The sequence below is a fragment of the Peromyscus leucopus genome, chromosome 13 (genome assembly GCF_004664715.2).
Source record: "Peromyscus leucopus breed LL Stock chromosome 13, UCI_PerLeu_2.1, whole genome shotgun sequence".
Taxonomy (NCBI): Eukaryota; Metazoa; Chordata; class Mammalia; order Rodentia; family Cricetidae; genus Peromyscus; species Peromyscus leucopus.
Window position 1 is genome coordinate 2974567 of NC_051074.1, and position 12259 is coordinate 2986825.

Here is a 12259-nt window from a genome sequence, read left to right on the forward strand (position 1 = left end):
CCGGCCCCTCTCTACAGACCTGTTGCTGAAGATGCTTGACGCTGTTTGTCCTGGTCGAGACCTATCTGTTGAAGCTGCACATTGTACTGGCTGGTTTTTCAACATTTTATCATCTTTCTCAAAACAAGCTTAAAACTTAAATGTTAACAGGGTTGTTGTTTTGTTTGTTTGGTTTCGAGATAGGGTCTCACTGTGTAGCTCTGGCTTTCCCGGGAACTTACTCTGTAGACCAGATTGACCTCAAACTCACAGAGATCCATCTGCCTCTGACTCCCTAGTGCTGGGCTTAAAGGCATGTCACCTGGCTACACCTGGCTTACTGGCTTAGAGGTTAGCAGTTTTTTTGTTTTTGTTTTTTCGAGACAGGGTTTCTCTGTATAGCTTCGGTGCCTGTCCTGGATCTTGCTCTGTAGACCAGGCTGGCCTCGAACTCACAGAGATCCGCTTGCCTCTGCCTCCCGAGTGCTGGCATTATAAAGGCATGCACCACCACCGTCTTACCCTTGATAAGCTTTAACAACAACCCAGAAACGTGGGTGAAAATCCTAGGAATCAGCCAAGTGTGGTGGCACTGAAGAGGTGGAGACAAGATCCAGAGTTTGTCATCATCCTTGGCTTCGCTGAGAGTCCGAGGCCAGCCTGATACAAGAGGGCTTGTCTCAAAAGCAAAAACACACCTAGACATAGCCTCACATTTCAACTTGGGTGTGTGTGTGTGTGTGTGTGTGTGTGTGTGTGTGTGTGTGTGTTAGGGGAGTGAGGAAAACTGTACCAAGGTAAGGAGCCCTGGACTGCCCTTTTTCCGAGTGTTTGTAATGTACTTGTATGTATGCATCTGTTTACAAGTGTGGTGTATGTGTGTGCATATAGAGGCCCAAGCTGGTACCTGGAGCTTTCCTGGATCCATCTTCTATTGATTCTTCTTCCATTCTTCTTTATTGAGGCAGGGTCTCAATCAAACCCAGAGCTCAAAGATAGGACTAATGTTGCCAACCAGCTTGCTCTGGGGTACCCTGTCTGTACCTTCTGAGGCTGGAATTCCAGCCTGGCCACCACACACACCTGGCCTTTCCATGGATTTCCGTGGATCTCCGTGGATCTGAACTCCGAACAGAAGCACTTTGACTACAGCACCACCTCCTCAGCCCTGTCTACATTTTAGATTTGGTACCTCACTAAACACTTTGCTAACATAAACAATTAACAGGGTGGCCACAGTCCAGAAGACCACGTGCAGGCCAGCACCCGGAGCAGCAGAAGTACTTGGAGGCTTTGCCGTCATTTATGGTAATGCAGGAGGTGGCATGCAAATTCTATGAGAGAGATGTGACAGCACACCTACCAAATAAGCCACATGCTTTCGGGAGAGTTGGCTCCTAGCCAGAGTGGCCCTGGGGCCCCCCCGCAGCGCCCAAAGCCCCCCCTGACAATGCACAGGAGCAGCAAAGAGGGAACACAGAGCTGAGGCCTCTGACCGTCCCCTGTGAGTGCCCTAGGTAGGGACCGCTGCTCTCTTCTCCATCCTAGTCCTTTTTCTCAAGGACTGAGCTTGGCTGCTGCTCCGTTTTCCAGGGCCACGGGTGGCCTATGACATGCAGAACCTGGCCACTGACAGCCTGTGGAGACTCTCATAGACATGGCAAGTTCACGGCAAGGAGCATGTTATTCCCCATCTTTTTATCTGCTCTGTGCTTCTCTTCGTGGAACAGCCCTTCACACACACAGGCTCGTGTGCACCCACATGCGCGCGCACACACACACACACAGACAGACTCCACTCATTACATCAGGAACAAAGACCTCTGGGAGTCCCGAGCTGGTCTCTGGGAACAGTTTTAACGTCTACCCACAGGCTACCCAGTGCCGTGACGGAGGTGGTCCTTTGGCACTCAGCTCTTTTCCCAGGCTCCTTTGTTCATGGAATCCCCTCGTCCCTCCAGTCACTGACCTGGCCTACTCCCACCACTCTCCAAGTCTGCTTAGGAGCTCAGGTTGTGTGCACCCTGTCTCCACACATCCAGGACCCCCCTGAGGAAACTCCCTTCCCACAGCCAGCTTTTCCCTCAGTTCCCTGGTCCATTTGTAGTCTCCTTGAGGTCCCCTGCTTCTCCCACCGCCTTCAGAGTACTTCCACCCCAGCCTCTGCTGTCTGCCCCTGGCCCCTGAGTCGGTCCCCCCCCCCCCCCCCCCGTTGTTGGCTAGCCGGAATCTGGGCAATGGTGGCTCCTGGAGGGAGCGTAGCTTTTCTTTCCTGGGTTTGGTCAGCTCTTCCAAGCGCAGAGGACAGGAGGGGGGGGCCTTCTTGGGCCAGTGTCTGGGGACGCCTCCACACAGTAGCTTATGAGACTCGGGGCTTATTTAGGCTGGCCAAGGCCCGCCACAGTGGAGCCCATGGGTCAAATGAGTTGTAACCTCGACTTTGTTTAGTCCTTCATCTTCTATGGAAAAGCAGGACAGACTTGTTTATAGATGGTGAGAACAGCCAGAAAAACACTTTGAGAAGGAAATATGCCAAAATATATACAGTAGAGCAAAGTGATGGAAAAAATTGTGATAAAATATACACAATAAGTTTACCATCTTAACCATTTAAATGGTTTAAATGGTTCAGGATTGTGATGGTTCATTTTCATTGTCAATTTGACTGGATTTGGAATCACCTAGGAGACACACTTCTGGGCCTCTCTGTCCAGGGGTGTTCTAGAGTCTAACTGGAGAGGGATGACCCACTCTGAACGCGGGCAGCACCTCCCATGGGCAGGGATACTGGACTGAATGAGAAGAGGAAAGGGAGAAGGAAAGTCAGCTGAGCCTAAGGTTTCCATGGCTGCACACTCCCGCCACCACGAACTCTGCCATCCCCACCTCAGGGGGCTCGACCCCTTAAACCATTTCAAGGTACTAGGGAAAAGTAACTAGCAACTAGTACTAGTATTATTAAGGATAATAATTACACAGCCAACCTTTAGAGCTTTTCATCTCGAAAAACAGAAATTCTTTACTCATTAAGCAAGTTCCTATCCCTCCTTCCCTACAGGCCCTGTTCTCAAAAATGTATGCATGTGGGGTTGGGGATTTAGCTCAGGCAAGCACAAGGCCCTGGGTTCAGTCCTCAGCTCTGAAAAGAAAAAAAAAAAAAATGTATGCATGTGCTGGGTGTGGTGGCACACAGCTTTAATCCCAGCACTCAGGAGGCAGAGGCAGGTGGATCTCTGTGAGTTCAAGGCCAGCCCAGGCTACAGAGTGAGTTCCAGGACAGCGAGAGCTACACAGAGTGTCTCGAAGAACAAAACAAAACAAACAAATAAAAGGTATGCTTGGTGTGTGTGTGTGTGTGTGTGTGTGTGTGTGTGTGTGCAGGTGAATGCATATGTGTGTATGTCTGTGTGGGGGATGGGTACGTGCACGGGTGTGTGTGTGTGCGCGCGCGTGCACGGCGCGTGCACGCGTGCATATGTATGATCTCTGTACCTGTGCATGTGTGTTTGTAAAAGCTGGAGGACAGCCTCAAATGCCACCTCTCACAGGTGACTGACACCAGGCATCGCCCTATAGGTTCTGAGGGTTGAATCGGATCCTCATGCTCACAAGGTGAGAGCCTCACGGACTGAGCCACCCGTCTAGCCCCGCCCCTAGTCCCGCCCCCACTTCATCTTCCACATCCGCTTGTTTGCATTTCCACATTTTCTACAGTGAGTGTTTATTACTTATAAACTACACCTGCGATGATTTGGATATTACAGCCCCCCAGAAAGGCTCGCGTGTTGAAGGCTCGGTCTCCAGTGCAGCTATGTTTGGAAATGGAGTTTTGAGGAAGTGATTGGGTCATACGTGCTATTGATGGATTTATAATTTCATGGTATTACTGGAGGGTGATGGAAACTTCTAGAGGTAAAGCTAAGGAAGTAGGTCACTGGGAGTATGCCCTGGGAGAAAAAAGGTAACATATTTTTTTTCTGCAGCATTTTGCTGCTTTCTGCTACACGAGGTAAGAAACTCAGCCTCATCGTACCCTCCTCTCTCACTACAGACAGAAATCATGGAGCCAGCTGACCATAGACTGAAACCCTGAGCCAAAGACATCGGATTTGCTTATTTGGTTTTTCAGTGGTAGGGGGTCTCATCGTGTAGCCCAGCTAGCTTCAAACTCATGATTTTCCTGTCATCACTTTCAAGGAGCTGAGATTAAAGCTGTGTGTCACCATGTCCAGCTTCCTGTCAGGTATTGTCACAGTGATGTAAAACTGACTCATGAACAACCCTGTACCACCTCCTTCACTGGGCAGGCTGGGAACCTAGGACACCAATTGGCAGGTTGTCTACAGGTCACTGTGCAGCCCCTGGCTGTGGACACCAGGACTCTCAGGACAAGACCCAGCAACTTGCAACAGGACACGTTTCATCCATTAACGGAGTCCTGAGCACCAGGTTGTCCCTGGAATCAGAATGGCATGAAATTTCAAGTACTGTCCCTGACCACCCAGGCCCCTTAACAGAACTGTATGTCCTCATCTGAATTTTGATGTTGTGATAGAACACTGACCAAAGCCAACTTGGGGAGGAAAGGGTTTATTTCAGCTTACTGTCCATCACCAAGGGAAACCAAGGCAGGAACCTGGAGGCAGGAACTGGAGCCGAAGCCACGGGGAACTGGGCTCACTGGCTTGCTCCCCCATAGCTTGCTCAGCTTGTTTTCTCAGACAACCCAGGACCACCTGCCTCGGAGCGGCACCACCCACAGTGGGCTGGGCCCTGCCACACCAATCATTAGTCATGGATACATCCCACAGACCAGTCTGATGGATGTAATTCCTCAACTGATGTCCCCTTCCCAGCCGACTCGAGTTTGTGTTAAGTTGACAAGGACACACTGCCGATGCATGGCCTCCTCTGGTCCTAGGTGAGCCTGTTTCTTCCTCCAGAGATGCCCTGGCTGGCAGCATCTGGTGCTTTGCTCATCTGGGCCTGCCAGGTCGGCCTGTCTGCAGGTGAGGAAGGCCACTGCTCACAGGTTGGCCCTGCCCTGGACGGCTTGGAGCCGCGGCATGTGAGGGTCGAGGGAAAGTGGGGTCCGGGAGTGATAGGGATAATGTGAAGCTGCAGTGGTTGGTTTTTGTGCACACAGATGAGAACACAGCACCAAAGGGCGACACTGGCGTCTCAGCACACCGTTCTCTTTGCAAACAAGGAACCAGAGCCTAGGAAGGCAGGATGATTCGCTTGATGCCACAAAGCCACAAGTTGATGACAACGGTGGAGATTAGATCCAGGTCCCCGGGGTCCCTGGGAACCTCTGCCACCTGGCCGCTCCATCAGGCTCAGATTTCAGTGCAGCATGAGAAGCCAGGAAGGGTCGTGGTGAGAAGATGGCCCCAAGTGTGTGTAGCACACGAGCTGGAGGGAAGGGTGGGTGAGAGCCTGTGGCAGTTCAGAAGTCTCCGGAACGATAGCTAGGCCCCAGTGGAGACGCGTATGAACTAGAGAGGAAGGGGGGTCCCAGAGAGACAATTGCCGAGGTCTAGGTGACTGTGATTGTTCTGTGGGAGAGAATTAGCTGGGGTCTGGGGTCTGGATATACAGCAGGTGCCTGGCTCATTGTGGGTCTTTTTTTAAGTTGGAATTTTTTTTTTAGTGTGTGCTATGTACATGTGGGGCCTTCAGAAGCCAAAAGAGAGTGTCAGATGACCTAGAGCTGCAGTTACAGGTGGTTGTGAGCTGCCATGTGGGTGCTGGGACCTGAACTCAGTCCTCTGGAAGCAGCAAGCATTAACTGCTGAGTCAGCTTGCCTGGACCTCAACGGGAGTCTTTGACAATCGGGGTTCAATCCTCTTTTTCTTGCTGTTTCCCTCAGCACTCAAATATGTGGGCAGGGTGGGAGTCACTGGGGTGCTGGTCTGACTTTCCAAACTCACCCCAATAGCCCCCAGACTGTCTGGGGCCCTCTGGCCTAGGGGGTTAGCCTCCTTTGGGATTTTTCACTCAGGAGAGATCTGTTTCTTGCTGAAATCCTGGATCCCATTCTCGGTCAGGGGTCCAGCCCTGCTGTTCCGGGAACCCAAGTCATACAGGGTGCTGCCTGTGGTCAGTCTGCTGAGGTTATGGGAGCCATGACCGCGTCCTTGGTGGCGCGGCACTGGGTTCCCAGGCCTAGGGCTTGGCGGAAGGTCTCCCGGAAGCGACTGGACATGAGGCTGTAGAGCACTGGGTTGGCTGCCGAGCCGAGGTAGAAGAAGACACCAGATACAACGTGCACACACTGGAAGGCCAGGAGCAGGCCCTCGGTCCAGCGGGACACCAAGCTCCACATGAGGCGGTCTGCGTGGAACGGAGCCCAGCAGACGGCAAACACCACGACCAGCGCAACTGCAAGAACAGAGAAGAGAGGTCTGCCTTGGTCCGCGTCCGTCGTGCTTAGCAGTTGGCCGCTCCAGCTCCCTGCCCTCCCATCCTTGAAAAGTGGACTGCAGAGCCCGGCGGTGGTGGCCCACGCCTTTAACCCCCGCGCTCGGGAGGCAGAGGCAGGTGAATCTCTGAACTCAAGGCCAGCCTGGTCACACAGCAAGTTCCAGGACGGCCAGGATTACACAGAGAAATCCTGTCTCGAAAAATCAGAAATAAAAAAAGAGGTTTGAGAAGAAGCGCAGAGGACCCAAGACCGGCTTCCAAAAAGCCGGAAGCTCCACACCTTCCCCAGACCCACGGAGGCTCAGCTCCTTCCTCAGCACCGACACTTACATAGCATCTTGGTCACCTGTCTCCGTCCCCTATCTCGAAGTTGAGGCCTCCTGCTACAGGTCTTCCGGGCCGTTGCGCTTTTCCTGCCTTTGACCTCCGCGTGGAGCAGCATCCTTTCCCGGTGCAGGCGCAGCCCAATGAGCAGGTACAGCACACTGATGACAACCATGGGCAGGCAGAAGAAGAGCAGTGTGGTGGTCTGTATCACCAAGTTGTAGAAGACTCGGGGACGCACCAAAGTGCACACAGCTGAGTCGGGCACCAGCCCCCGACAGGGCACGTACAGCGGCTTGAGGCCGTGCAGGCTGGTGTTCGGCAGAGAGAAAAGCACAGCGAGGACCCAGATGGCCCCCAGCATGCGGCGCACGTGGGCCCGCGTCATCACAGACTTGGCTTGGAGTGGGTGCACCACGGCCACGTAGCGCTCCACACTCAGGGCTGTGACATTGAGCACGGAAGCTAGACAGACGGTCTCGAAGAGCAGTATCCGGAAGTAGCAGCCACTGGCCCCCAGCTGGAACGGGTAATTGTGCCGCATCTCGTACAGCTCCAGGGGCAGGCCCACCAGGAGCACCAGCAAATCAGACACAGCAAGGCTGAGGAGGTAGAAGTTGGTGGGCGTTTTCATGGCCTTGTGGTGCAGGATGACGGTGCAGGTCAGCCCGTTGCCCACAGTGCCCACCACAAAGATCAGCAGGTACATGGCACAGACGGGCACAAACAGCCCTAACTGCTGAGGGCCCAAGTACTTCAACCTCAGGGCCTCGTCAGTCAGGTTCAGGTCCTCGGGGTCAAAGCTGCCATTGACCAGACTGCCATTGCAGACCATGGGGCTCCCTGAACCATCCGGGGACAGCTTTCCAGGAAAGGCAGAACAATTGGGGCAGGGAGGAGTCTGTGGAACAGAGCGGAAAGATGCCCATTTAAGTAATCCCAGCTCTGTCCTAAATCATCACCCTGAAGGTGCCACCTGAAGAGGACAGGCTGAGAGTCACGCGTGACTCTGAGAAAGACAAACACCTGTCACCTGCTGTAAAGTGCATTACAACCGCAGAGTACTAAAAGTGAGAACCTTAAAAATCATAAAATAGGGCTGGGCAGTGGTGGCGCACGCCTTTAGTCCCAGCACTCAGGAGGCAGAGGCAGGTGGATCTCTGTGAGTTTGAGGCCAGCCTGGTCTACACAGCGAGATCCAGGACAGGAACCAAAACTACACAGAGAAACCCTGTCTTGGAAACCAAAACAAAAAAAAAATAATTAAATAAATTAATAAAATTGGGGCCAGTGAGATGGCTTAGCAGATAAACCAGCTTGCCACCAAGCCTGATGAGCTGTGTCCATCCCTGGGAACTACATGGTAGAAAGAAAGACCAACTCCAAGTTATCCACTAAACACACACGCCAGGGCACACACATACACACACACACACACACACACACAAATGTAATCATTTTTAAATGATGATTGGCCCTTTACTTGGAAAGCCATGATCTTCTGAAACCTTTGAATATATGACAGGTTCTTCCAAGAACAGGCTTGGCCATCCCTATCCCTTTGGGGACTTCAGGAGAGCCACTCAAGGTGGACAGAAGAATGGGCACAACTGCAATATTGCTTGAAGAGCCAGGGCTCTGAAGCCACTGCCAGGGCAGACCTGACCTCCCCAGCTCCAGGCGGAAGGTCCAGGCGTTTAATCCACAAGACGCATTGACCAAGGGCAGACCCGACATACAGAAAGCTGTGGTGACCTTGGTGTGCAGAGAAAGCTACCGTAGGGGTCAAGTGAAGGAATAAAAAGGCTAACACTGAACTTCGACCCAACACCGGCTCTGTCTTCTGTCGTCAGTGTGAATGCCTGACATCTTGGCACCTCCTCTACCTGGGGTTCTCAATACTTGGGACTCTCGCCGAGAGAGGATCTGGGAATGGGGCAGGTGACAGCCCAGGTTCAAGAAAGGTGCCTCGTGACTAGAGGAAGGGTCACCGGCGGCAGCCAACAGCGCTGACAGTAATCAGAAAAACGACAGCACTAACCGGGTCGGCTGAGTGGGCTCCCCCACAACTCCCAAGTGCCCCACGGAGTGTTCCCACCCTGGGAGCCGCGCCTGTCGGACCACAGCACCCGGAACGGGGCCCGCACCCCCTCACCTACCATGCCTTCTGCCCCAGAGGTCCTGGCTGCGCCCTGGCTCCCACGGACGGACAGACAGACAGATGCTGAGCTGCAGGCGACTTGACAGCTGCCGCCCTCCTCGCCGACCAGGTGGCTCTGCCTGTTGTTTGCAATATCGCCACTAGGGGGCAATGCTGACCCCGCAGCTCTGAGTACTTAGACCCCCTCACCACGGACCCTACCTGCATCCAAACTATAACAGCGCTTCCTCTCAACCCGAAGCCAAGAACGTCTTCCTTTTCCCGGAGCCTTCACAACAATCCCATTTCACAGGTGAGAAAAATGAGCCTGAGAAAGGAAGCCCTTGGGACCTGGGTCTGACATGCTGTCCCCTCCAACTTGCAGTGTGCTAGCTTTAACATTTGTTTAGTGACCCCTCAATTCCCCCCCCCATTTCCAGACACACCTCCATACACACTTCTTCAGCTCCTGAAAGTCAGTAATCCAGATAATCTCGTCCCTGTGACACTCTTACACTCAGTGGATATCAATCTCCGAAGTTCACAGTCTCATTCGGGTCCTCCAGTCCCGGTGCCCGGGCACTGGTCTCCTCCAAGGAAATCTCCCTCTCTTCTCCCAGCACCTCCTCCTACACCAGTCCTTTTCCTAAGCCTCGCCGGAACCCACTTCTTCACCCAAAAGAACACAGTCTGGTCAGACCCTCAACCCCCATCTGCATTTCTGTCTCCAGCGCTCCCCTTACCCCGCCCCTCAAGGCCTGGCTTCTTAAGAACTCCATTTGTAAACAGTCCTGGCATAGAGAGATTGTGGGAAACTCTGGGGCACTTGTTCCTCGGAGTCCTAGGAGGAAGAATTTTGAAAGCTTTCTACTCAGCTGCAGACGGACCAATCAGGACTAAGGACTTCAGAGAAAGGCTGTAACGGTGACAGATGAGAGACAAGGCTCAGCACTGCTCAGAAACAGGTCACCCTGGTCCCACAGGGTGTGGGGACACTTCTGACTCTGCTCCCATCTCTAGGACACAAACACACATAGAGCACACCCCACACAACACATTGCACACACACTAGCCCCCTGCAGACCTTTTGAAAATGTTCAGAACCCAGGAAGGATGGGGAATGTCATGGTCCCGGCCTGGCAGAAGACAGAAGGCTCCTGCAATCAACTCCTGGCTGTCTCATGTAGTCACATCCACAGCCATCCTGCTACAGGGCAGCCCTGGAAAGGAGGGTCCTCAGTTCCCCCGTTAGCGTGATTGGAGCCCCACTCATGCGCTGTCCAGAGAGCCTTGGTCTGGGTCTGAACTTGAGAATATATACCAAGGTGGTCCATCAGAACCAGTGGCACCTGCTCCTCCTGCTCTGTGCAGAGACAGCCTCCCTGGATTGTGTGACTGTGTATATCCATTTCCTGGGCTTGGTGGTTGATTGGCAGCCGGCTAGACAATCTAGGCCCAGATCTACAGGAGAGCACTCATACCAAGTCCTGATGCATGGGCAGGCTCCTGGAGCTAAAGTGAGTGCATAGGTCATACCCTTCCACTTCCCCCTGAGACCCACAGGGCCGGCTTCCTCAGCTCAGGTCCAAGCAGAACCTACCTCCTCAGCTTCAGGCTGACCAGCGAGCTGACACTCCTGCCCTGCCACTAACTGCTTATGCGTATGAGAATAAAGGAAGGAAAGTGAGCTTGGGGAAACTGAGGCACAGAACGGGAGGGAATATCTGCTCTGCTCAGAAGCTTCAACTGTCTGGTGTCGGGGAGCAAACGCAGGCTGGAGGCTGCAGGGACAGGACGCAGCCATGACACCTCCCTAGTCGTCTCTCTCGGTCTGGCTCCACCCAGCTAGGCCTGCACCAGTCCAGAGCCGAGAGAGAACAGGAGGTGCTGAGCCAAGTCAGGACTGGGGACCCCCCAGGGAGATGCATGCCTAGCCCAGAGACAGCCATAGTTCTGGAGCCCCAGGTCTGGCTGCACTCACAGAAACCCACCCCCTCCCCGGAAGAGGGCGGCAAAGGGGGGCTGCACACGGTGATGCAGACTTTGAAGTCCAGGAGACCCGGACGGAGTCCTCGTTCCCACACCACCCTGGCTGTGCGGTCTCAGTTAAATCCCCTCTCACTCCAGGCCCAACTTTCCAGTTGATAAAACAGCAAAACCCGAATGTCTCTTAGGAACACGGTGAGACCTGAGCAGGACCCGGGTTAGAGCACTTGCAGGGGACGCTGGAGAGATGGCTCAGTGGTTAGAGCACTTGTTGGTCTTGCAAAGGACCCAGGTTCAGTTCCCAGCACCCACGTGGTGGCTTACAACCACCTGTAATTCCAGTTCTAAGGTATCAGATGCCCTCTTCTGTCCTCCTCAAGCACCAGGCACACACGTGGTGCACACACATACACGAAGGCAAAACACTCAGAGACATAAAATAAATAAATCCAAGTATTTTTTATTTATATTGGTGTTTTGCCTGAACATATGTCTGGGTGAGGGTGTTGGGTCTCCTGGAACAGGAGTTATAGACAGCTGTGAGCCATGGGTGCTGGGATTTGAACCCGGGTCCTCTGGTGGAGGACCTCTTAACTGCTGAGCCATCTCTCCAGCCCCTAAATCTTAAAGTTTTTTTAGAATCACTTTTAAGGTTGAATACTTGAGAAACAGTGAACTGCACAGAATTCCCAGAAGGTTCTAGAAGGCTTCAGGGACTCAGGGCTTCTTGGGAGCTGCATCGAGTAGGATCTAGAAGGGCAAAGTCTCCAGATGGGAGCAGAAAGGAAAACCCCAAAGTGAAGACTCTGTAGCTGCATGGTAGGCCCCTCCAGCTGGGGACACCTCCGGGAGACCTCTGCCTGTCCTGGAAATGGAGACACTGGGACTACTTGGCCACACGAGGACCGTGAGGCTTATATCTAAACTGTACCTGTGCCTCCCACCACCCCTTTAATTCCAGCACTCAGGAGGCAGAGGCAGGTAGGTCTCTAAGTTCCAGGCCATCATGGTCTACAAAACAGAGTTCCAGAACAGCCATGGTTACATAGAGAAACCCTATCTCAGAAAAACTCAATAAATAAATAAAACTGCCACAAAAACAAACACTGTACCCCTCCAGAGCTGGAGGGAGTAAGCCCCTTTCCTCTCTTGAGGCTCAGTATGTACACCAGGCCCAACCCCATTGCAGTGGGAGGATATTTGAGATCTCATACTGGGGCAAGCAGAAGGATTTCTGCAGTCCTGGGACTGTATGGGCACAAGGCCAGCTCTGACTGGGTCCCCACAAGGCTCTCCTGGCACCATCCAGGGCAGTATGGGCCACCCTCAAGTCCACCGAGACTTTCCAGGCAGCAGACCTCATGCATACGCATCCTGGAACCCCTTTTGGGAAATTCACATGC

General features: G+C 53.1%; 1 protein-coding gene across 1 annotated transcript; it reads right to left on the bottom strand.

Moving 5' to 3' along the window:
- Positions 1-5624: 5624 nt before the first annotated feature.
- Nmur1 (neuromedin U receptor 1) lies at positions 5625-7661 on the bottom strand. The gene is given in 4 exon segments (XM_028876158.2): positions 5625-6018; positions 6021-6113; positions 6116-6364; positions 6737-7661. Coding segments are annotated over 4 exon segments (1209 nt in total). The 5' UTR covers positions 7566-7661; the 3' UTR covers positions 5625-5980.
- Positions 7662-12259: the final 4598 nt, after the last annotated feature.